We start from the raw sequence: 26,778 nt of genomic DNA, 5'->3' as shown, positions 1-26,778 counted from the left end.
TGAAAACCACAGAAATCAAACTTCCATTGGATGTCAGTAACTTCACTGAGAAGCATGCTCAGATGATGTTGCCTGCTGTGCCTGACTTCAGGATTGGAGACAGGACCTATATCTTCTTACATGATGTGCAAAGTGTCTTTTATTTAAGGGAGGATTTCTCCCTGGCTATTATTTCCAGAGTCCAAGAGGAGAGGAGTGGATTTGTTTCAGAGGATAGTAGTGATGATGAGGCAATGGAAACATCCAGCAATCCAATGGAATGCCTTCGAAGATGCTTTGAGAAAGCTGAAAAATACAAGGAGACACTACCTGATGAAGCCACCTTCCAAGCAATAAGACAAAGCCTAAGACCATCAACAAGTAACAAAGAAGTGGAGGATTGGTTTAACCATTCAGGTCAGGGGTCAACTACATCTGTAGACCTGTGGCAAGAAAACCTCTTTCTGCAGGATGAGAGCTTCATGGTATCTCTCTCTCTCTCTCTCTCTCTCTCTCTCTCTCTCTCTCTCTCTCTCTCTCTCTCTCTCTCTCTCTCTCTCTCTCTCTCTCTCTCTCTCTGTGTGTCACTTCTGACATGGTATGTGCAGTCTTGGATTGCTGACAAGGATGACTTCCTTCGGCGCCGGACAAGAGAGTATCGAGGAAGGGATGCGGCCCTAGCATAGTACCTTTCAAAGCTTTGCGAGTCGCCGATAGTAGTTTTTCACAATTCCATGTCACAAGAGGGTTCAATAGCAACTTACACATTCAAGACACTATCACGCTTCTTGGGTGGACCGGTGCTGCCCAAAAGTGCAGATAAAGTCATTCTTGTGGACAAAGTGTTTGCTAGAGATTGTTTTGGTTACTGCCCAGGCTATACAGGTGGTCGGGCAGCGTATTACTACACCTACACAGAAATGGCACTAGCTCTTGGTAGACAAAACCCAGATGAACTTTTAGAGTATGGCAAACATCTCATGATTCATTACAAGGGTGACGTGCCAAAAAACAAAATTGAACCTTCAAAATCTTGATACACTTCAAGTAGCAATTGTATAAGATCATGTATTACATAAATTTTGTACAATGTCATCCACTCAGAGTATCTTTCTCCACTTGTGATTCACATACACCATTGTCTCTCTCCACCTTCGTTGACTTTCACGAGCTCCGGAGTTGTTGTATGCCATTGATCTTTTAACTTTTTGTTGTTGTAAATGTCTGATGGCTTGTGCTGTTGCTGAATTTGCCAAGAGTTCTTTTGCCTGCATTCGATGAATGATTCTACGATAGAACCATTCAAATAGTTCTCTCAAACTGTTAGCCTTGATTCGAGAGCCACCATGTCGTGTGTGCCTGAAATAAGCATTTCTCGCCATGTAATGAGACTTTTCCATCCCTTGGGTATTCCATATTGCCGGGTTCCCATACTTCTGTATAAAATATGGCAAATGATTGAAGATGATGTGCTGGATATGAAAACAGATTAGTTAGAATGTTTTACAGTCACATATTTGCACATAAGAGAGAAAGAAATACATGATAATACCATGTAGTGAGTAATCTGGGTGTCTGTCCATGCTGTCTTGAATGATTTTTTCAGAAGGTTGAGATTTTCCTTGAACTTGTTCATATCACCTTGTGACCAGTCATCTTTGTCGCACATCAAAAATAGGATGTCTATTGATCGCCAAACCTCAGCCTTCGCGTTACGAGTAGTTGGTTCGTGGTCTTTGACTGCAATATGTAGCTTTTTCCAGCTCTGATACTCTACCTTGCTAACATAAGATGTGTTATATATTTTTCCATGTTTTGTTAGCTTTGGATCTCTTGTACCTTGGGGCTTAGATAAAAACCTCCGTGCCTTCACCCCAGCGATGGATGGTTTGCATGGGACATCCTTCTCAGCAGTTGATCTCTTTTCATCCCGCTGGATTTTCACATTGCCACCATGAAGCCCCATATCCGACAGTACCATTTCTAAGCACTGCAGGGCTACTTGTCGTTCTGCGGAGTTCTTAATCTTCCAAGCAAACCCGATGTATAAGTAGACCAATTTCTCCACAATTCTACAAAGGGCATGCATTGTACAAATGTAGACATTCACAAGTGGTATTTTCAAAACCGATCGAAAAGCAGGATCCTTAATGTGACGTGTTGGAGCTTTTCTCCACCACTTTGGGTCCATGACCTTTGCAGGCTCCATGCAGAACAAACACGGTGACTTTGCCATTGCACCCATTCCACAATTATACATGCACTTAATGTTTTGAGGTCACCTGCAAGATGCCACTGAACTTGAAAGTCTCCCCTTCCATCTAGACGTAGTACATCTCCTTGGTTAGTCTGTCAATCAATCACCTCCGGAATATTAGTTCGATGGAACACCCAATATAGAATCTCATGATCTTCTTTCTTTACCTGCAACACAAAATAAATGAGACTTAAGTAGATGTGAACATTTGAGCTTACCTGAGAATCTCGCTTACCTCAAACGCACCAAGCCACCATATGTTAGATTCTGATTGAACACTAAAATATAAAGGATCATCACTGGGACACTTTGAGAGGGCTCTATTCATTAAAGTAATAGTAACACGCTCTAGATTTTTCTCTTTAACAAGCTCACACTCATTTAGTTTTAACACAAAATGTAATACCCCACGTGACTCTTCAAATGTGATGTTGTAAAACTCCACCATTCTCTTCTGTAATATCCGCAGGTCCATAAAAATATTGTTGAACTCATCATATGCCATGTTTGCTCCATGGCCACTGTAAGTTGCTTTAATATGAAAGGGCTGTCCAAGATAGTCTCCCTGTGCCTCGTTAAGCTGAAGCCTCTCTTTCCAAACACTTGAGGCTGATGGTAGAAGTTTGGATTTTATACCCTTCCTAACAAAGACGGATGAGACAGACTTTTGGATAGCCGAATATCCTCTTTTGCTTACACCAAGTGAATCAAGTGTGCCTTGTATCTCTTTTGCAGGCACTGAGTTCTCTGAAATAAAGCGGTCCACTACATTTCGTTGTAGGACCTTAAACTTCTTGTCATGTACTATATCTGCTGCCAGGCTTCTACTTATAAGTGGCTTCAATCTCTTTCCTATATTGGCTTTGGGGTCAATGTTTTCCTTGTCAGGATAGATTGAATCTCTACATGAAGACAATGCATAAGTAAATAACAAAAAATTTGCTTCACTAACACTATTTAGGCACATGAAAACAATGCATAACAAGAAAAAACAAAAAGATTACTTAACTAAGACAATGTAGCCAACCAAGAAGCATCACCTTAATGCTCGGATTCTTTTCTTGAGACCTCCTGATGCAACCTGCAATGTTTCAAGATTGCGCAATTTCTTCTTTCGGATACGACCACCCAAGATGGTGTCCTTCATTTGACAACTTCGCACCTTTCCTTTCAGTTCTTGTACCTCTGTTTTATGTTGCAAAATGGTAACCTGATCTGTAGAATGTAAATGTGAAAGGCGAACAATCTCACATTGTTGAGCTTGGAGAATGCTCTTGTAAGTTTCAGCTTCTCTTGTAAGTGATTTACAATAACCCAGAAGGCCCTTTTCTCCATCACCAGCAAAGGTCAATAAGCTTGTAGGATTGACAAACGGTGGAGACTCATTAGTCATTGGATTCTTAGGGTAGAGAGAGCCTCTCGTCCAGATATCTATGTGTTTAGCTCCTTGAGCTCTGAGCGTGTCTATGGAAGCGGGAGGTATATGTGTGTTTGTTTTACTGCGCTTAATCAATGGTTGGTACTCATTGTCCAAATCAATGTGAAGGTGATATTTGGCTCGTTTCTGGGTAACATTTGTGCCATTTGAGGAGTGCGCCATTAGCCAAATGTGCAGGTTTAATGGAAAGTGAATAGCGGCTGCGCCTTCGTCCCTCCATGTTAGCCTCATTCCCTCCATATTGACGAGGTTCATTCAATGCAACTGAAAAGAGGATTATCCCTCAATCACTACGAACGAATGTTCAGAAGAGTAAGGAATCTACTTAAAGTACATTTTTTGAACTTTTACTATGAAAGACCCAGCTCTTTTATTTGCCATTTTTTCTAGAGAGAGAGTGCAAAAAATACATTTTCTTAGAAGGCCCTCCAAATGACCTCCGAAATTTCCCAATGTCTCTCTCTCTCTCTCTCTCTCTCTCTCTCTCTCTCTCTCCTTTGTCTCACTTCTCTGTCGTGCCACCTCAGATGTTGCCATCTACACCATCTCCTACCTCACATCGAACATGGTCATGTGAAAGGCACTCGCACCATAGCTCAGTAACAGTTGTCTGATCCGCAAAACAAAAACTACACACAATGAGTGACAAGGTCTTAGATAGGTGTCTATGTGGGAGATTTGGTGTACTAAAGTTAGAGATGTTATGTGTAAATTTTGTTTTTTAATGGATACTTAGTAAGCCTAATGTGCTTCCTTCGTTTCTTCATCCCAGAGTTGGCTGCTTGGCATGATCTTGGCCATTAGCTTGGGAGATTTGAATTGATAGCTAAGAGCCTCACATGAGGCCTTGCACGAGTGAAAACAAAGCTTGCTTTTTCACTCTCACTACAACGATGAAAAACTTCCTGCGGCACTTATGAACGCCACTTCCTTCTTTGATTGCAAGCTCTCCTGGCCGTGGGTGCTCCATTAGGCCGACCAGATTTTAGTCATGTCGACGGCCAACCGCTGTTTCACGAGGATTTGTATCTCAATGCCGCTCACGAGCCTCGAGGCAGTGCAACTCTACATCTGCTGCATCAACGGCATACCATCTCCTTTAGAGTAAGCATTGCACAATGTCAATGCACCTGATCCTTATCAGATCAATCCCACTACTATTCCAATAGAGAAACACTATTGTGCCTTCCTTGAAGAGCTCGAATTCCAAAGCGCCCGAGGCCCTTGCACTCCTACATGTTGCTTCCAATAGGACTACATTGCCGCTTTCCTGCTCTTCTTGTCACAAGAAGTTTTGGACAGATTCTCACAATAATTTCCACATTATGACTTACCTCAACATCATGACCTTCTGTGAGGGAGGCACGACATACCTAGCTAGGTATGCGGTGCCTCCCAAACAGAAACTCATGATGTTGGGTATTGTATGAAAACACTGAAAAAGGCTCCCTTTTCCCTACATGAGAAAATTTCTAAATCTTCTTGTGTCTCCTGCTTGCCGTAGGACGAGACCATCATGCAGTTGATTTAAATCCTGTTGTTTCCCTCCAACAACATACTATACATTCCCACCCTCTAGCTCATGTCCACGTCTAATGGAGTAGCATGGTTCCCCTCACCAAGTTCTCTTATGTTTTCTTGAAGGTCTTCCAAAAATCAAAGAAAGAGCTCGCTAGAGCCTTCGTCTAGAGCTTTAACTCCATTATAAGGCAAGTGCAACTGGCTATAATACCAGTTGAGGAAATATATCATTAGTTCTTGTCATCGACCGCCTTCATTGTGGGAGACATGGTAGCACAGATCTTAGATTCCGTAGTGAAAGAAGACACTTACCCCGTTGCAAGTGCAAAGAAAGTGTCGGATTACGTAGCTGATTTTAGCATTTTCATGAACGTGTGGCGACTAGAAGATATGGTGATGGTTGTTGGAATTAGGGTTGCAGAGAAACACACACAGCTTGGAGAAGACGAAGGAAGCTCAAGGCACACAATAGAGAGTGTTTTACTTAGTGTCCAATGGAAAGATAGATAGCCCTAGAGTGACGGGCGTATATACAATGCACGGGGGAAAAAACCTCCTAAAGAGGGAAAAAATGCCCCGGAGGTCCTAGTGTGTTCACACACATCACTACCACATGTATATGGTAACAAATCCCCCCTGGAGTGATGCGGTGAACGAGAGCTGGCACATGAGTAAAGGGAAGTGCCATGCCCTAAGGACAGGATCAGTCCACAAAGGGGAGTAAGCCCAAAGCTTTGCGGAAAGCTTCAAGCTTCTCACGAGACAATTCCTTTGTGAAAAGATCTGCAAGGTTGTCCTGTATTGGCACATAAGCCAAGCTGATCTCTCCTGCTGAGAGCCTCTCCCTGACATAGTGGTAATGCACCTCAATGTGCTTTGTGCGAGCATGAAAAACTGGGTTCCTCGCAACTGCCAATGCGCTCTGACTGTCAGTGTAGATAATGTTGGCAGTGTCCTGTCCAACACCCAAATCAGCCATAAGGCGTCTGAGCCATACACACTCAACCGTAGTTGTGAAGACTGCCCTGTACTCAGCCTCACAGCTCGAAGTGGCCACAGTAGGTTACTTCTTGCTCAACCATGATATACATGAACTGCCAAGCATGAAACAAAAACCACTTGTGGACACTCGCGTGTCAAAACAACCAGCCCAATCTGAGTCCGAAAAAGCATGTAAGTCTAGCGGCAATGATCCCCCCTTGGGATAAAACAAGCCAAGATGTAAAGTGCCACTAAGGTAGCGGAAAATCCTCTTGACAGCCTACCAATGCTTAGACCCTGGGCTATGCATAAATCTGTTGACCTCTGAGACTGCAAACTGAATATCCGGCCTCGTGTTGCATACATAAATGAGGCAGCCAACAACAGTTTGGTAAAGAGTGACATCAGCAGGATCACCAGCATCATGTAGACTCAACTTCAAACCTGTTTCCATGGGAGTGGCAATAGGTTTGCAATCCTCAAGTCCAAACTTACATAGCAATGTCTCTATGTAACTTTTCTGACACAAGGCAATACCACCATCACACTGCTTAAACTGTATACCCAAATAATGATGCAACAGCCCCAAATCTTTCATCTTGAAAGTAGCATTCAAATCAGCCTTAAATTCAGCAATATGTCTCTCATTTGGTCCAGTGATCAGCAAATCATCAACATAAAGAACCACAATGAGAAGTACATCACCCTCACGCTTTACATACAATGTGCTTTCTGTTGGACTATTACGAAAGCCTTGTTTGACCAAATGAGTGTCAGCTTTCTCATACCAAGCACGAGGAGATTGCTTCAACCCATACAAAGCCTTGTTACATTTGCACACTTTGTCCTCTTGTCCTTTTATGACAAAACCGCGAGGTTGTGTTACATAAACTTCCTCAAATATGTGACCATTCAAGAAAGCAGTAACAATGTCTGATTGATGTACATCCCAACCAAAATGAGCTTCCAATGCACATAGAAAACGCACAGTAGTCATACGACAAGTGGGAGCAAAAGTCTCTTCATAATCTATGCCTTTTTGCTGTGCATAACCCTTTGCAACAAGTCGAGCCTTATGGCGATCGATCTCACCATCCGGCTTGCATTTCAGCTTGTAAACCCACTTCGTATCAATGGCCTTTTTGCCAGGAGGCAAATCACATAAAGTCCATGTGTCATTTTCTATAAGTGCATCATATTCTGATTGCATGGCAGCCATCCAATTTTCTGAATTTTGTGCTTCATCAAAAGTCAGAGGCTCCTCAACATCATGTAAGTTAGACACAGCCAAAGCATAACAATCTTATGCATAAGATGCATGGCGAGAGCCTGAACGAGTACGACCAGACAAAGGTGCATCCAATTTAGTGTCACGCAAACTGTGCACCAGCCATTTTGGCATACCTCTAGCCTGCTCATTTTCAGCCCTTTCCTCATCAAGTACATCATGTACATCTGCATCAGTAATAGGCTGTTCTAAAACATTTTCAGAAGCCCCCATAGGCTGTACATTTGCCTCATTGGAACTTACATTCGTATTTCCACCACTGAAAAGAGGCAACAAAGTGTCATAAATGTCATGTGAGCTTACATTACTATCTCTAGTACATGACATCAAGGGCTGAACAGAATCTTCCACAAACACTACATCCCGAGAAACTAGAATACGTTTTGTTTGCGGATGATACAACCTGTAACCTTTGCTTTCAGCACTATAACCAACAAAAATACATTTGACAGCCTTATCATCCAATTTTCTACGCTGCCCTTGTGGCACCAAAGCATATGCCAAACAGCCAAAAACACGCATGTGCTCAATAGAAGGCTTTCTATCATGCCATGCTTCATATGGAGTAATAGACTGCAAAGCTTTCGTAGGACAGCTGTTAAGTACATAAGTGGCACACATGATGGCCTCAAGACAAAAAGAATGCGGTAAAGCTTGACTTTTGACCATACATCGTGCCATTTCCGTCAGTGACCTATTTTTCCTCTCAGCAACACCATTTTGCTGAGTTGTATAAGGCACTGTACATTGGTGTTTTATCCCACGACTAGCCAGAAATGCATTAAATTCATGAGACATATACTCCCCCCCTTGATCGGAACGGAGGGTGCCCATAGTACATTTCAAGACATTTTCAGCCATAGCCAAAAATTGTTTGAAGCACATAAAAACTTCGCACTTCGCTTTAAGCGGAAATACCCATGCATGCCTGGAGTAATCATCAATGAAAGTCACGAAGTACAGGTAATTTCCCAAGGACGGAGTTTGCATGGGCCCACAAACATCACTATGCACAAGTTGCAACCTGCATGTGGCCCGAACTGAACCATCCTTTGGAAACTTAGAACGCTGCATCTTACCCAAAATACAGCCTTCACAAACATGTTTGATAGGTGCTTCAAGAGGCGGCAAAGAAGAAACCAATCAGATTTCTGCAAACGCAGCAAACTGGCAAAATTCAAATGACCAAAACGTGCATGCCAAAGTTTTGCATCTGAAATAGCCCTTGAATCTGCAACAGCATTTGCAAAGTTTTGTCCACACTTGTCATACAAAGTGAGCTTATACAGCCCACGGCACAAAAGGCCAGATGCAACAATTTCATCACCAAAACTGAGATCATGAACTGTACATCTGTCATCCACAAATTTGACTACAAGTCCAAGTCTAGCAAGTGCGGATACAGACAAGAGATTCTTCTTGATCCCAGGTACATAAAGTGCATCAACAAGTGTGAAGGAACTGCCATTAGCAGCAGTGAGCACAATCTTTCCAACTCCCTGAACTGGATAAGAGGCATTGTTGGCACAAGTGACTGAATTCCCATGAGGGACAGACTCGAGAGAGGTAAACAATTCACGATGTGAGGTAATGTGCTTTGTAGCACCACTGACGAAATACCACATGTGAATCTGCAGCAACCGACAAGCATGCATCATGGACAGCAGGATTGTAAGTGCACTCTGTGCTGAACGCCCATTCTGCATCAACATCAGCAACACAGTCTCCTTTCACAGAAGACTCAACAATGGCTGCATTTGTAGTGGAACCAGCATTTGCAGTGAAACCACCCTCTTTCTTCTTAGCCTCTTTAGCCTTCAACTTAGGACACGACTTGATCAAGTGATCATTGGCTTTACAATAATGGCAACGTATCTTCTTTTTGCCCTTATCACCAGAATTGCCATACAAAGTGCTGCCAGCAGAAGCATTAGGAACAAAAATTTTTCCACTCGCAGAAGAACCATAAGAAGTGGCTGCATTACTGTTACCACCCTTTCTTTGAGAAGCAATAAAAGCCTGTTCAACTGCACGCTGCCTAGTCCTATTTTTTCTGGAAAGTGACTCTTGCAACAGCAATGTGCATAATGCATCAAACTTGACAACTTCAGGATTTCCTTGGGTCATAAGTCTCCAAGTACTAGCAAAAGTCTGGTAGGAATCTGGTAAGGCATCAAGAACAATCTGCACAAGGGAACTATCTGAAATGACTTCACCTGCAGAAATAAGTTGCTCATTGATATCCTTGACACTAGCAAGGAAAGTGTCCATATCATCTTCCTCATGCATAATCTTTGACTCCGGCTCTTTACGCAGCAAAGCAATTTTAGCCTCATTGCGGCTTGCATAAAGACCTGCTAAAATATCCCAAGCCTGTTTTGTAGATTTTGTTGAACGGATGTGAGGAACAATGGTGCGCTTCACAGACAACGCAATCAATGCATGAGCCTGCGCATCCTTAACATCCCAACGAGCTTGTTCTGCCGTAGGCAAAACAACTCTAACAGCTGCAATCCTTGCAGCAAGACCTGCAACATCCTCAACATTGCCTACATCCTTAGAACCAGGACGTACATCAATGCCCTGCACAATATTCCAGACACCCTTTGACACAAGAACATGTTGCATCATATAAGCCCACATAGGGTAGTTGTCCCCATCCAACTTGTCCTCAGCAGCAAACATCTTGAACACATCTGTGTTGTTGTTGTCAACCAGGGTAAATGTTGCACCTGATGTGAAAACTGCCCAAAAATAGGAGAAACGGAGCGGGAACAACCTGTGCTATATAGCACAAACCGTAGAAGACTATAAGGCACCTGTAATGCAGAAAACGGCACTGACAGAAATTCTGCTCAAAATGACGAAATAGCCTGTGCAGTATTGCCTGTAGTGGAAACGGATGCCGAAATGAGCCCAAATCAAAATTCTGAGCAGACCGATCTCTTCGAGCTTTCCCAAAATTTTTGTCGACCTGCGAAAGCTCGCCAAAGCTCACTAAAATTGGAGAAAGTGAGCAGGCGTGTGCTAGAGCAGCTGGCGACTAAGCCCGGGAGGACGTGACCTACTCTGATACCAATTGTTGGAATTAGGGTTGAAGAGAAACACACACAGCTTGGAGAAGACGAAGGAAGCTCAAGGCACACAATAGAGAGTGTTTTACTTAGTGTGCAATGGAAAGATAGATAGCCCTAGAGTGATGGGCGTATATACATTGCACGGGGGGAAAAACCTCCTAAAGAGGGAAAAAATGCCCCGGCGGTCCTAGTGTGTTCACACACATCACTACCACATGTATATGGTAACAATGGTGTGGAGGAAGAAAGACAAGCTACATGGAGTGAGGGTGTTGACGGCATTGGTGACAGGGCAGGTGGTGTTGTGCCGGGAGCAACAAATGGTATTGAGCATGGTGTGGCTGGAGGAGGTCATTCGCATGCTCAAGGCATTGGAGGTAACAATTTGGAGCGACTTCTTGCAAAGGAACAAGAAGGACATGATAGAGGAGGGGTTGTGCACCATCACAAGGATATTTACACACATTACAACATTGTAAACATTGCGCTTGTTTGAATGCTTACTTCTCTTTAAGTTAAATCTATCTCTAGGATCTTTTGTATTTGTGTTAACTCTTGTTTTGTGTGTCATAGAAAGCATATATATACATAATAGCGGACGTTTCAAATACACAACAATGACTCTAGCTTGACAACACTGCAAGGTTCGTGATCTACATCCAATTCTCCATGCCTATGCATTTGCTTGGTCCACACAAAAAACCTACAGGGCAAGGTACGACTTCTGTTTCTTATAATTTTTGGAGAGACCATAGTGCCAACTCACCATAATTCTGTATGGCACTTCTACATGACGTGCCCTATATATTTAGCACTTTCATTTTGTGACGCTTCATTGCAAGATAAAATGTTTAACTATTCACATTGCTTTTATGTAGCTTGACTCAAACATTGTCCTCCAACTTGCACAATTAGACGACACCCATATACAATTACTAGGTCGGTCATGCAATTTAACTTTTATAGTCTGTTAATGGTTTCTGTTTTTTTTTAATTTATCAATGGTTACTTTAGTTTAGCTATATGTTTTCTTGACTAGAACATGCTAAATCTCGATCATCGTATCTATATATCAAATAGACACGCACTTCTTTTCTCACAGCTCGGCAGTTCACTTTATGTATTACAGTACTCAATGCACTGTGTACATGTTTACTTTATTCCTAGGTGGTTGATATTAATCTACAATGTCCTTGTTTGGCAATGTATCTTATATATTGCAATCCAACATTCTCCTCTACACAACCGTTCTATATCATGAGAATAACCCTTATATCATAGTTTTCCTCTTCATATCTATTTTACACCAGGTTCTGTGATCAATAGCCAAGATTCCTTGCTCCTCTGACTATGACAACACATATCTCTCTCTCTCTCTCTCTCTCTCTCTCTCTCTCTCTCTCTCTCTCTCTCTCTCTCTCTCTCTCTCAAGTTCTATGGATGCTCTATAGCAACATCCACTAAGCAAGACTAGTTTTTTAACGGCTTTTCTTGTCGATCGATTGCCAAGCCTCACCATATCGATGATAGCAAAGCGAGAACCACACATAAAATGTCAATTCATGGCACGTTAGCTAACCGACTAGTGTATGGAAGCTACATGAGATAGCTAGTCTCTCGAAAAACCCAAGTCTAGTGTGCTCTGTCCAAGTTGAACCCATGTGCCTAAAGCCATGATGTCATCTCCCCATTCCATCATGATGGATCTCCTTGCATGGCTAACTGGTGGGAGGACTCAAGTGCTAGGCGGGTATATCCATCTCTGGGAAGGTACCACAAGCAGTGTATAAAGGAGGCTGATCTGATGAGCACCTCAATTACTAGTGTGGAGGCAGCTAGCTCTGCTCGGATAATGTCATGAGATAGCTAGTCTCTCGAAAAACCCAAGTCTAGTGTGCTCTGTCCAAGTTGAACCCATGTGCCTAAAGCCATGATGTCATCTCCCCATTCCATCATGATGGATCTCCTTGCATGGCTAACTGGTGGGAGGACTCAAGTGCTAGGCGGGTATATCCATCTCTGGGAAGGTACCACAAGCAGTGTATAAAGGAGGCTGATCTGATGAGCACCTCAATTACTAGTGTGGAGGCAGCTAGCTCTGCTCGGATAATGTCATGTGGTACTAAAGCCTTGGCTCTAATAAGCCAGAGATCATAGAGACCATAGGCTTCTCCATGTCCCCCCATCCATCAGTGCGACCCAACCTCCCATGATGGTCCAATGAAGGTCCCCATATCTCAGCTCCATGGAGCAATGTGGAACCAAAGTGTCAAAGAGCCAGAGCTTCATCCGAGGCTCCTAAAACTAAACCTGTGACCACATCCTCTCCAATCTACCCAATGCTACATAGGCTCTAGTCATTCTAGTCTCTGCTGCTCTCCTCAATGAAAATGTTGGTCCATTAAAGTCCACCCGAAGGTAAGTGTAAGCATCTATATACTCCACTCTCCTAGCCATATGTGAATTCGAGTGCTAATCTCCTGATCCACTGTGGAGTCGTATTAAACACCATAACCTTAGTTTTACCAAGGTTGACAGACAAACGACTTTCATGGGCAAACCTATGCAAAGCATCCAAGTGATGTTGCATCCCCTCCGAAGAGTCGGAGAGTCCGAGATCAACACAATATCATTAGAATATAGCAATAGTGGAATCCATGTCTCTGCCAGCTATGCACCTCTGTCACCATCTCTCTCAATATAGTTAGAAACTTCATCCACATACATACCAAATAGAGTAGGAGAGAGCGGGAAGCCCTCTTCACTCCAATAGTGGAGTGAACTAATGTAGATACCCCTCTGAAGTGCACACATGCCTCACTACTGACCTATATAATGCCATGATTCCCCAAATCAACTATGTGGGTACTCCCATCTTCTGTAGTCTACGCATCAATCTAGCTCTAGATACTGTGTCAAATGCTTTGCGAAAGTCCACAAAGCTACAATAGATCCATCTTCCATGTGATCTTCCCTCCTCAAAAATGGCTCTAGGTGTCATGATGTGGTCAAGAGTAGAAAAACCTCTCATGAACCTTGCCTCCCTCTTTGCCCATCTACTCAACTGTTGCTCAAGAATGGATGCATACAACTGTGCCAATGTGTGTCCAATCATGATAGTGCGATAATTCCCAAGCTCCATAAGATCTTTTGACTTGAAGATAGGTACCATAGTAGATAAGCTCCAAGTATCAGGCAAGCCCTCACACATGACACGGTTGAACATAACTGCTAGAAGCTCTGCGAGCATATCCATGGAATGTATAAAATGATCAACCACTAAGCCATCATGATCATATGCTCTCCTAGTCCTCATCATATCAATGGCCTTCTTCACCATCTTAACGGTGAAAAAGCATGTGTGGGCATGGATCGAGAGGTTTCGGAAGGGGCGGTTGTCTAAGAACTGTGTACAAAGATGATGCGTATTGGCCCCATGCCTCTGTAGAGGTAATGACAGGGGGTGGGGAGTGCTCATGAAAGAGTCGCCATGCCTCACATGAGTCCGACTCAAGAATAGTTGGTATAGATCTTGCTCTAGTCGAGCCAAAAATGCACTCTTCTTCCATTGCACTAAGCATCAGAAGTCGATCCGTGACTATCTATGAGTGATGTCCCCCATAATCACCTCCCTTAGAAGTCTAGCTCTTGTCTTGCGACATTCCTCATCATACCAGTTGTTCTAGGGCATGCTCCCAAAACATCATCTCTGCTCAGGCTAGGTCTAGGTATGTCTCTATATGGAATGTATGTGTCAAAATAGTAGTAAGCTCTTCTAGAGGTCATCCTAGCTCCTCAATGCACAGGCGTTTGTAGATCCCATCTATGCCTACAAATTCCGTCTCTCGTGTGAAGGTGTAGCGAGTAGGGACTGCTACCCATGGCCTGTGTGCTACACTAAATTAGAAAGAGATGGTCATCGACACAAGGGCATGATCTACTGCCACACCAACAGGTTTGGGTCCAACCGTGAGATCCTGAATACTAGAGATGAAGCTCGATTGTGCCATGACATAATCCATTGTTCTGGCTCCGTGTCTATGTGGAAAGCATGTAAAACCTCGCATAATGGGAAATCTTTGTAGGCAATTCAAGATGGCAATCCATGTGCAATCCCCATGTCTATCAAGTGTCGTCCATACTCAATATGCTCCATATCCTATGATAGTCTAGACAGGTCCGTCTCTACAACATCCAGCTCCCTCTGCATCTCCTCTAAAGTATCATAAAATATTGTCTCGTGGTGGACAATCCTAGCATTGAAGTCCCCTAGGATGATAATGTCACCATCCCTAGAACTCCCATATGTCATCATCCAAAATAGAAAAGGGGGATTATCCTCTTGGTGGTGCATATACTGACATACTTCAGGAAAAGTAGCAAATAGCAATGTAGAGATATAAGTACATCTCTGCTCTCAATCTCACCCACATATATCTAGCCTGCTCATCCTTGCAAGCTATATGTATCAATGGCCACAACTCCTCCCTGCATAACACTGCAACTCCCCATGAGCCCCACCCTCTGTGCTATGATTGTGTCTCATGTCTGCAAGATGGCTCCCATCTGTATTCATTGACATGAGGCATAGACTACCCAAGGACCTGATTTGTCTCAAAGTAGAAAATGATGTCTCTCCCAATAAAACTATCCTCAAAAGCACCCACATCAAGACGCATAGATTCATTACAATTCCAAGTAGCAACTTTGAGTGTGATCCCATAGGTCTCGCACCGTCATATGGGACATCGCTTTAATATCACTACTCTTTCATATCGATAAAAGGTAATCTTACCTTTTTCCCTTGCCACTCTAACCTCCGACATTACTTTGCATATGAGTGATTTGTGAGAGGGTAAGGTCATCCCCAAGAAAGATGCTCGTCTTCTTAAAAGTTAAGTCTCTTCTTCAGAAAGCTCTTCGCTTCCATAGAAAGAAAACGAAAGGTGAGTGCCCTTTCTTTCGAAGTTTCCCCACTGCTTCCATTTTTCTTATTGTCCTCTCCAAGCTTTCGTGTGCATCGACTCATTAATCCCCATCATTGTCGTGAGTTTTTTACCTCTTCGTCCTCATTATCTGTCTTAAAGACAACAAATTCTCACATGTAAAACACGCACATCTTCTTTGCTCCTCTTGTAGTGTCAGGTTAATAGTGGTAGGTGTGGGCATTGTTTCTTGCCTTTTCCTTTCTTGGCAACCTCAATCCATTTTTCGACCTCGTCTACTTTTTGATGCGTCTTAGTAATAACATCCACATAAGAAGTCATCATTTCTTTGTGCTACTCTTCCCCTTCTTTGATGGCCCGCACTTGCTCTTTAATCGTATTGAGTTCTATTACTAAGAATTGCAATTCCTCTTTTCAAGTGTGTTTCGAGATCGCACCTCGACAAACTCGTTCTTGAGTAGAGCAATCTCTTCATCTTGGGCCATCACACGATCTTCTAGTGTGATTATCTTGCCTTCTTGGACCTACAAGTATTCGTCGAGCATTTTTATTGTAACCAAAAGATTGCAATTGATATTATAAATGGTCTTGACCATTTCTTTGCACTTTTGACTCTAAAGGTTCAGCTTTATCATTCTGCCACTTCATGCTTGATAGCCGCTAAAAGCGAGGGAGGGAGGGGTTCTTGGGATCAAGAGAGAACCATACTAAACCCACAATATGCATACATATGTTCCCCACATCATGCATACACATGTATTCTCCACATCAAGCCAACATTCCTGCAATTTCCAAAAGTTTCCAAAGGTTCTAGAAATTCCCCAAAAATTCTCATTTTTTGAATTTTTGAATCTTGTACTTTTACTAATTTTCTATTCTCTGAATGCCTGCGTATTTGAGCAAGGCCGGGTATTTAGGAAAAGTTGTACGACCTGTCGCGGCAAAACCTGCTCGTTGAGAGCTGTACTGTCCAACTGCGCATAAGCTTCCCTACCAAACCGCCTGCTCAATGTCCAATGTCAACGTTCGGAACCACAACGCACTGTGAGCCTTGCTAATCACTGCAAATGTGTCAAAGGGACTGGAGCCCTGCTGAATACAATCTGCTCTCACAACCTGAGTTCCAAGTGGCAGCTCGCAGCTCCCTATCAGGATCAATGTGCGGCGTCGACTAGCCCACACAAGGGCGCTAGCTGACAGCCCGCAAAGGGGTGCAGATGAGCCCAGGCGCGAAAGCCTGCAGACCCGGAATTTGTGAATCCTTGCTCGCACTCTTACGTAAGCGAGAGAGAGAGAGAGTCTACTCAACAATTGGAGCTGACAACAGGTGAGATGGCACACTTGAAGGGGCGATGACACAGGCTCAAGACTGGAAGTGAGGATAAGGGAGTTAATGCTATGGATCAAAACTTGTGCAAGGCAGCTAGGAAGCAAGTACCAGAGCATTATATATGGGAGTTTGGACAAGGTCGGTGGGGAGTGTACATTTTTCAACAATTGGATGGGTGCAACACAAAACGGATTGCGAAGGAGTAGCCAGCTTGAGTGCGTAGATTTTGTGCCATTTTTAACTCTTGTTAAAACTTGTGTATGTTTCCATGCACGAGAGAGGAAGGGAGGAAATACCAACCACTCGGCTCTCGCCCATTCCCACTAAAATGCATCCCTTTTGTTCTCAATCAACACAAACGTTGAAACAGCAGTGAAAAAACTCAGTTAGTATGAGACCTAAATCTCAAGACAAAAACCATTGCGACAAGGCCATCCAAGCATGTCTGATTTTTCTGACATGTAGGGCCTCTGGAATTTACTGGCATGTAAGAATGGCAGCATGAAAGTTTCAAGTTACTGATAATGGGTTGAATGCGGCTTCCGTTGTTCACAGCAACACATGCAGCTCGAGTGGGTTTGCGGCGGCTATGGAGAGAAACCATAATTTAATGAAGAGATTAAAAATCTTCTTCAGCATACACGTGTACTCCTCACCTTTAGTAAGATCTGGGCAAAACATCTTTCGGATGATCTGCTGATGGTACATGGAATATTTTGAAAAGCCAGGCCTGCACCTAAAATCCAGCCCAAAAGCATTGGGTCTCCATCTCTGCTACTTGCAGAAGGTTTTAGAATTAGTGACAATGAACACACACAGGCAACTGCAAGCAGAGGAAAGCTGCTCATTTCACAATTTGAGTCTTTCCCTTCTCAAATTGCAGATAGCTCTGCCTCTCTTGTTGCAGGCCTGTATGCTATAAATGTGCCATCATTGGCAAAGGAGCCTGGGTTGATGCAAGTGAGGCCAGTGTACTTGAAGACCTTTTGCTCCGATGAATCTGCGAGCACCACCTACCAAAGCAGGAAATGTCACATGACCGTTAAGATCAGAAGTTGAGGAGTAACAAAAAGCTACGCAACTACTCAGCTGATAGAAAGATCATAAGGATTGAAACACTCAAAAAGTGTAGCCCACATACTGTATGAGGCGTTGGATAAAGGCGCAGAGCATGATCATGATTCCAGCTTATTGGTTGTGTCGTTAAGGGCAGCGGACAAAGATGACTCTGATGAGCAATTGTAGCTACAAGCTGTTTACACAAGGAACATTTATAGAAGTTAAATGCAGAATATGCATGCTCAAGCCCTTCATACTAAGAGCATATGCCAAAACCCAATTCATATCTCTACCATTTTGAAGCAAAGTGCTAGTACTGCGATAACAAGCGGCTCGGATTTTACCTCAAAACCATGAACCATCAAAAACACGAGTCAAGGCTAGAAGATATACATGCTCAAAAGGGTCGCCGGTTTCTTCTTCTGATGGTGGAAGCACACAAAGACGACGCATTCGGAAAAGTAAATCTTGGCGGAATAGCACGATCTCTTGAGAGTAATATCTTACCCTGAAATTGTTTTCTATGCAGTTCTCAAGAGCAAAATTCTAGGAATAAATCAAAGTTATGACCATGTCACTCAGCTGAAAGTTCTTACCTGCAGGGATTTGAGGAGAAAACTGCATTTGGCAATTGCTGCTGAAGCTCTTTTGAAAACATTTTTGGAAGCGCTGGTCTTGGCAGGACGTTGGCAGGTCCTTCAGGAGAATTAGACAACAGTTTTTAAACCCTTGTTGTCACAATATCACAAAGAGAAAGCATCTTAAGCAAGTAAGCTTTTACCAAGATCTTCCGGCCCAGGAATAAACAAAAATTTGCTTAGCTCTTTTATTCGAGGATGAGCAGCAATCATATAACCCAACTTGTTGAAATGAGACCTTCATAACCATCAGGATACTGCCAAAGTGAGAAACCTAGATCTTGCTCTGCCAGTCAAAATGAAATCTCTGCTTCTCTTACCGCAAGCCTGTGAAGTCGTGAAATGCTAAATTGCATGGATGCGAGCAGAAATTTCCCATGAATATGAAGAGAGAAGGAACCACATCAACTGCTTCATAGCCGTCAAAAATGGTAGTGAGCTTTTCAAAAGTCTGCTCTGCACAGGATTAGCAAAGGGCCCAATCCTTAATTGACATTCAAAATTTACAGTAACTACTATGAAAGAATCTCAATGATCCTTGCCACACAAGGGGAAAGCAAACCACCTCAAGAAATGGACTGTTGTTGATGCGACAAGATAATTTTAACTACAAGTATCGCAGGACAAACCTCAGCATTGTCTAGCCAGATATCCGACACAATGACAAACATGTCATTTACAGCTCTCCGCTCCAAACTCTCCAATCGTAGCTATGGCTGAGTTAAAGATATTTTAAAGGATCGTGTTTCTTTCAGAAATTTCAATCTAGCACCTTAGCAAGGATACACGCTCTTCAGCGGCTATGGCACCACCTCCAAAGAAGTCCAGTCCTGCTGTGACTGTAAGCGAAACAGCTCTTGTTTCCATTGGGGGAAACCCACATGTCAGCACCTGAACCAACTACCACAAAGTATATCAAGGGGGAAGAGATCGGAGACAAACTTGCTGTTATTAACAAAATCTCATAGCGTGGGCAGCAAGACATTCAAGGCATCTTGCAACAGAGCAGAACATATGTGAACTCAAAACTCTACTTCTCAAGGCCCAGCAATAAATTGACCTGGAATGTGCCATTTGGTTGCAACTCCCCTTCAGCAACAATTATGGTGTTCTCCACAAACAACCCAGTCGTTATCTTGTGAAATCATTCATTAAGGACCATTAAAAACCTGTCCAAGACAATAAGTATACACAAAGCAAGCACTTTCTTCACGAAGGATATTGCTTGTGACAAATCAACAGGAATTGAGGCTGTTAGGTCCTCTAAGAAAAATCGCCCATCCTCGAGCTGTGAGATTACACCCATAACCCATCTTTTTCCCGAGCAGCCTATGAGAGATTGCAAAGGTGTCATCTGGATCACCGGATAAGTCAAGATAGAAAATCTGAAATCGCTAAAGCATGCAAACGCAAAATAGGCAAGAGCTATATACCTCGCAGCTACCAGCCCTACTGCTCTCAAAATTGAATGCAGGCTTCGCGAAATGTTTGTCTCTAATCAGTCTTTGATGGAGGAGCTGGAGTCGGTCTCTGTAAAGCGCTGCCTTGGATTGTGCATCCCCATGGATAGGTGGATTTCCTGCACATCTGAGTCAAGATTTTTCAACTAGTGAAAATTATCCAATGGCATTGTTTGTAAAGAAGACTACAAGAGCATGAGAAAATCCAATCTTTTCTAAATGCTTTAGAAAATACTCAAAAGTCCAAGCTTTTCCAAGTGCTTTATTGTGTAAACTTCAATGCTGTAGCTACAAATTCTCTTCAGCAGAGAGTAGATAGGGTTTTACCTATAAAAGATCTTCCGGATGGGGTCATAGCTAACTCTTGGAATCTCAAATGCATCAATAATGTGAAGCACATTCTGGTCGTGATAAAAGCTCCCTGTTAATGAAGCTAGTACATCCTGAATAGCCTCCTTGCTTAATATATTGCTTTTCACTGCCAATACAAAAGAGTGTCGATTAGATAATGCAAATCTATAAGATTTGAGAGGATGGAGATAGAATTGAACTGCAAACAGGTGATTTACTAGCAGTGCACAGCATAAAGGAAGGGGCAAACCAATTGGTATTGTATGCAATCTTACTAAAACATTCTAGAAACATGCTAGAAACATATAGATTTCTAACTATAATGCGACATAATGCCTACTAGCAAGCAGACTAACTGCCAGAAATACCAGAAAACTTGACGGTTACAGAATGTCTCAGCCTTATACTGATTACTTGAGATTTTTTGTTCCCCATGTGACTGGATCAAAAGATTTTCACAAAAGTGGAGGCCCCTCTTCCCAACCATGGTTTTTAAAGAAATGATATGTGGGACGATCGCCCCATACTTTTGTTCACTACGGACCAATGTGCGAAGAGATTAAAGAGATTGAATTGATTTGCAAGAGCAGGATTAGAATGAACCGCCGAGCGATTAAAATCCATTACCTGCCTAAGCAATCAAAATTTTGGGCAGTCACATGTTTCATCAGAAGTCTCTTAATCTCCTAGTCCGCTTTACCCAGATCTCTCTCTCTCTCTCTCTCTCTCTCTCTCTCTCTCTCTCTCTCTCTCTCTCTCTCTCTCCATGCATCCATCCATCCAAAATTTCCACCGAGTCTTGAATTCTCTCTGTCAACATGAGCGATGAGTTACATCACCCTTAATCTCTGAAGTTCCAGAACAGAAAAACTACATTACACGGAAGTTTGTCGATCTCCTGCGAGATCTGCTCCAATGAGTCGTCATCAGGTAGAGGATAATCGTGGAGGAAGGAAACAACGGCCTTGAGAGCATCCATTGTGAGGGTGACTCCACGCAGGCGAAATTTCTGTTGGGCTTTCCTCATACGTTGCTGAGCTTCTGGCCCCATAGTGGTTCTCTCTCTCTCTCTCTCTCTCTCTCTCTCTCTCTCTCTCTCTCTCTGTGTGTGTGAGTGTGTGTGTGTGGCCACGGTGGTGGCTCTCTCAGCTTGTGTGTCTCTCCCCGTGCTGATCAAATGTTTGGGTCTCCCGCCAAAAACCCAAAAAGTTTCGATGTGGGCCTATGAGCTAGTTCACGTGGAGACCTGCTTGCCAACATGTAATATTTCTTGTTCTCGTAATTAGGTTTCCTGCAGGTTGCGAATTCCTGGTTGCAAACTAGTTGCACTTCTGCTCCAACCCCCCAGGGGTGAAGCCTCAGCACTAAGTGACACCTATGCAAAGTAATGGGATCAACGGTCGGGGTTGGGGGCAGGATCTCGAGGCACACTAAACCTGGCCAGTGCAAAAACGAGGCGTGCCGTCGGAAAAATGGGGGGCGCTGAACCTGGCCAGCGCGAAAAATGAGGCGCACCGGCGCAATTTGAACCCGTGACCTCGGGGTTCCGCATTTAGGGTCAAACGGGCTAACCACCTCATCGCGCGCTCATTGTGTATCCCAAACTGTTTTGACACTGTAATATTGTGAGTTCGGGGTGCATTAGCCACGTTGTCCAGGTTTAGCGCCTGTCCAGGTTAGTTTTTGAGCAGTCCAGGTTTAGTGCGTGTCCAAGTTTAGTTTTTGAGCAGACATCTACGGCTGCGATCTTTTCGATCTCTGTGCGTGAACTTCCGCGTCATCAATACCATTACTTGGCCCCGCATTAAATATAGGTGTTACTTAGTCCTGAGGGGGGTGAAGCAAGAAGGCAACCGCAAATGCAACAAGACGTGGATCCAATCAACGGACATTTCTACTTAAAAATTATTCTTTTTCTCTCCTCTTTCTTACTTGTCGCAGAGGAAACCACCGTCAGCACGTGAACACAGCAGGGCAAAGTGCGTGGTTACAAACTTGTTGGCAACCAGCATGCCATGTGAACTGTATGAGGGCCCATTTAGGCAAAAGCCTGGTTGCGAACTGGTTGCCAAGCTACTCTATCTCTTGAGGGAGGTAAGCCCCATAAAATACAAAGGGAAAAACTTTGCAATATTTGGTGCTTGCTACTTTGTTATCATATTAGCATGTTTTGAATTTTTCGTCTCTCGAGTGTCCACGTGGCGCCTCTCTTTCTCACTAAAATAGGTGTTGTTGTGTCATTCTCCTATAAATCAAGCTCACACAGCAACATAGAATAGTTGCATACACAATCAGCTGGTAAGCAATGCAGGAATCGATGTGGCACTAATGTACGAGTAGTTCTTGATGGACTTTCTATCTCAAATGTCCTCACTTGAACATGTTGATTGCAAGATATGCCCAATGTGGATGTGGCAAGGAGGCAATGGGTTGTTCACTGGATTCTAAGGGAAGGCCTCTCTTTAGGTCACCTAAGCTTGCACCTGGAAGGCCAAGGGCATTATTCTTCAGAATTTCATGACTTGGAAGTGTTGATTGCAAGATATACCTAGCATGGCTGTGACAAGGAAACTTTGGGATGTTTTAACTTGATGTGAAAGAAAGAACTTTCTTCAAGTGCATTCACCTATGCTTGCACCTAGAAGGCGTGCGGCCTTACATAATGCCTTCACATGGGTGTGAGAATTCACAAGGAGATGGCTAGTCAAGTTGTAAGAGACTGGGGACTACCACATGCTCTTCCCCACCCAACGGTACTATATATAGGCCATTGGCCCTTGCTATATATAGACCCATGTATTGCATGTGTGTCTTGGCTCGTGGCCAAACATTACTCCCCCCTTGGAGAAGCATTTTCATTCTCGAAAACAAAAGTGGTGATATCTCTTAGGAACATTAATGTTTTCCACATCGGCACCTCTCACTAGTCAACTTGTCCATTTGACCGATACACGGTTCAGTAGGAGGTTCAATGAGACCAAGAAGAACGTCTTGATTATCTACATTGTTGCCCCTTTGCAAACGTTGTAAACGGTTTATATCCAAAATAGTGAGTAGACTCGATTTGGAACTCACTTGAGTATTTTAAATGAGTTACCACAACTAAGAGATGACTAAATGGATGACCAATTTTCAAACTTTCTGAACGTGCTAGAATATGTAAGAATACCTCTTCTCAACTTTCCAAGAAAGTGACTTGCCAACGAATCTCATGAGCATAGATATATACCTTGACTTGTTGTCATTCCTCATCAATAGGCAACCCCATTATAACTGGTGATCGAGGTTGAAAACCTCACATAAACATGAAGGGACTAAACCTAGTCACAACGTGCGTTGCATCATGATAAGCAAACTCTAAACTAGAGAGGTAATCTTTCCAATTGGATTGCTTCTCGTTAAGTTATGCTCATAACATATCCTCTAGCACGAGAGTAATGCTTGCAAACTGCATATTTGTCTCTAGATGGCTGGTAGTACATATAATTAATCCATACAAATTATGAACAAACAACTTGGTTAACTTGAGAGATCAAATATTGAACCGAATAAACTTTCCAAAGTTTAGACAGCTTATCTACAAGCATCCATATCGAGCTATGACCACATATGGTGATTGGTAGACCCATAATAATTCCCATAAAGGTAATGCACTTGTGGTGCAAAAAACTTCATAAGCTATCACATGCATGATTTTGCATGCCATTCCAAATATGCCTTTGCTAAACACTAGGGCTCATAACACCTAGTGCACATGCATTTAGCAAAAACTTATCCGAACATGCATTGTCATGACTATACTTGCCAAAGCTTATGGCGGATGTTATGCTCATAGCATACATGAAAGAGGAGGGAATAAAATGTATAAATAGCTCTATGAAAAGAAATTAAACACTTTTCACTACAATTACTTGAAAGCCTTGCTAAAACATTTGGACCATAGTAGAATATGAAAATAAATCACATCTAGGTACAAACAAGGAAATGTTTTCATTAACAGAACATAGCCTTGCTATATGCATAAACTGTTGGGGTTAAGGCCTATGTGCCTTGACCGATCGCCCAGGTCATGGGCGCCCGCCCACTGTTACCCTATACTTATAGTGAGTATACTGTATAGGGGGAGCTGCCACTTCACTGTCTCCCCACCCACATTGTGTGTGTGTCTCCTTCTCCCTCTCACTCTCTGTCTGTGGTGCTCCCCGATCCCCTTCAATTGGTATCAGAGCGTAGGTGCGGAGGGAGCGCGTATGTGCATAGTCACGACGACAGCGGAGAGCCAGCTTCATTCCCGAAATCGCGTCCGCGCGCGCGCACTTTCAAGAGTGCAAACAGGGTTTCGACTTCGACATCGGCAAATTCAGCTTTCCGAGAGCGCTTCCAGTAGGTGTCCTGACATTTTACACCCCTTTCGAAGCCATTCGAGCCATCAGAAACCTCATTCGAGCTACAGTTGAGGAGCTGCATTTTCAGCCCTCTTTTGGCAGTTTATGCTGCGTTTTTGGGTCGAAACAGAGGTTTTTGGCATAGCTTTCACAGCCGGACTCAGATACATGTGATCCAGTAGTCTACCTTGGGGTTTTGGCACGCTCCGGACGCGCTCGTCATATCAGAATTTTAAAATTCTGAACGCTGAATTTTCTGCAGCAGCAGTTGTTTATTGTGTGTCGAGGATTCCACACATGGTTTGCTCTCAGATGTGAGAGTGATATTTGCTGCAAGTTTCCTCACAGGTGGGAGGATACGATGTATGCCTTATGTGGTTTGATGCTCAGGGAGACTAATGGGATTGCATTTTGAGCTCGGCAATGTATGCCTCGAGCATGTTTTTTGGCAGTCACAGGTAGAGCAGATATTTGTGTACTAGATTTGCAGGTGTTTGCAATGATGTATGCAAAGTGTGGAGATTGGTGCATGCATTTGGAGTGCGGTTTGATGCGCTTTGGTTGCTCATGGTTTTGAGCGTGCAGTCAGTTTGGTTACTGGTTTTGTGGCCATTTTACTGACGAAACTCTGGCGAAATTTTCCCATGAGTTTTATGCGTATCATTCATGCGATCTAGGTAGAGATTGCGGGTTGCACTCAGCATTTGCGTGCGGTGTTCTCTGTAAGTGGGAGATTTGTGCGTGTGTATGCATCGATACCGCACAGTGTGGGCTTGGTGATTAGCTCACAGATTGCAGTGTGATACTAGAGCATGCGAGGCTTGTATTTACATTGCGGGAGCTCTATTTTGGAGTGTGTCTCACAGGTTTTACATTGTGTTTCTGGCCATATTGGTAGACAGTTTTCAGGTGTTGTTGGTGAGGTGGTTTTTCTTTCTAGTTTGCTACATTGTGCTCATGGCAGAGACAGGTGATCGATCAGATTGTGACCTCTCACAGATGCGCATGTTTGACGGGTCAGACTTTGCGGCATGGAGAGAGTGTATGCTTGACGCATTGACACAGCGAGGGTTGCATCGACCATTGAGTGGTGATGCAGGTAGACCTTCAAACATGTCTGACGATCAGTGACAGGAGCTAGAGGAGATGGCACTATCTACGCTCTCTTTGCACCTTGCGGAATCTGTATATGCTCTTGTTATGTATGAGACTACTTCGAGAGCACTTTGGCGCAGATTACATGATATGTATGATAGATCTGAGTCATCAAGGACTTGTGTGAGACATGTACATTCACGAGTACGCCGACAGGTGACATGTTGGTATTGTGGTCATTTTGGACACGTTAGACGGTGTTGTTTTCGTCGTATGCGACATCGTAGGAGACATGGTAGTCTCAGAGATGTATGTAGTGATGCCATGGACTCAGTTGCTTTGACAGTTGAGGCAGATGTAGTGTCGGAGTATACTAGTGACGGGGATGTCACTTTTATCTCGACCTATGCACGAGATGCTATACATGTGGATAGTGCACTCCCTTCGCAGTGGTTGCTAGAAGCAGATGCTATGTTTCATGTCACGCCGCATCGTGCATGGTTTTGTAGCTGTTCTAGCGGGATGCTTGGCAGTGTACGTTTGACCGATGGATCGATGCATGCGATAGCAGGTGCAGGAGATGTGAGACTGTCATTACCGAGTGGTGCATCTTACTTGTTATGACATGTGCGCTATGTACCAGATTTGACAGTGAGTTTGATCTCAATTGGTCAGCTTAGAGATTGTGGATGTCAGATTTCGCTACGAGAGCGAGATTTTGTGATGCATTTGGGTTCGCTAGTGATTGCGAGAGGTGCCAGGAGTGGTACAGGTTACCCATTGCATGTGGATCACTCGAGAGACGGTGTTGTCTCTGTGATCATGCAGCCAGGTAGAGAGCGAGAGAGCAGGCGAGTCTCTTTTGCTTGTGGGTTGCAGGATGCTTTGCATGGAGTGCAGAGCAGTGACCTTGTTGTGCAGGTTGCGTCTACGGATGCACAGGTAGAGCGGGATAGCTCTAGTGAGTCACAAC

The 26,778-nt window shown here is 43.4% G+C and overlaps 1 protein-coding gene across 1 annotated transcript; it reads right to left on the bottom strand.

The window, feature by feature from the left end:
* Positions 1–17,080: 17,080 nt before the first annotated feature.
* On the bottom strand, positions 17,081–21,540 carry DPB2 (DNA polymerase epsilon subunit B2). The gene is made up of 13 exons (XM_086517187.1): positions 21,205–21,540; positions 20,302–20,452; positions 19,948–20,101; positions 19,737–19,868; positions 19,575–19,652; positions 19,301–19,405; positions 19,144–19,224; positions 18,835–18,965; positions 18,658–18,752; positions 18,473–18,572; positions 18,270–18,384; positions 17,959–18,069; positions 17,081–17,830 (listed from the first exon to the last, which is right to left on the bottom strand). The coding sequence occupies exons 1-13, from the start codon at positions 21,374–21,376 to the stop codon at positions 17,690–17,692; spliced, it is 1,566 nt and encodes a 521-aa protein (XP_086373313.1). The 5' UTR covers positions 21,377–21,540; the 3' UTR covers positions 17,081–17,689.
* Positions 21,541–26,778: the final 5,238 nt, after the last annotated feature.

Source organism: Adiantum capillus-veneris, chromosome 7 (assembly GCF_014529385.1).
Source record: "Adiantum capillus-veneris isolate H3 chromosome 7, ASM1452938v2, whole genome shotgun sequence".
Classification (NCBI taxonomy): domain Eukaryota; kingdom Viridiplantae; phylum Streptophyta; class Polypodiopsida; order Polypodiales; family Pteridaceae; genus Adiantum; species Adiantum capillus-veneris.
The sequence above is the reverse complement of the archived record's forward strand: the minus strand, read 5'-3'. Positions and strand labels throughout refer to the sequence as shown.

Excerpts from the sequence above, each read along its gene's own strand:
- DPB2 (XM_086517187.1), bottom strand. The coding sequence starts at position 21,376 with ATGGGGCCAGAAGCTCAGCAACGTATGAGGAAAGCCCAACAGAAATTT. Across the intron at positions 20,102-20,301 it reads ATCCGGAAGATCTTTTATAG|ATGTGCAGGAAATCCACCTA; the intron begins GTAAAACCCTAT and ends ATCTTGACTCAG. Across the intron at positions 18,385-18,472 it reads TTCTCCTCAAATCCCTGCAG|GGTAAGATATTACTCTCAAG; the intron begins GTAAGAACTTTC and ends AAACAATTTCAG.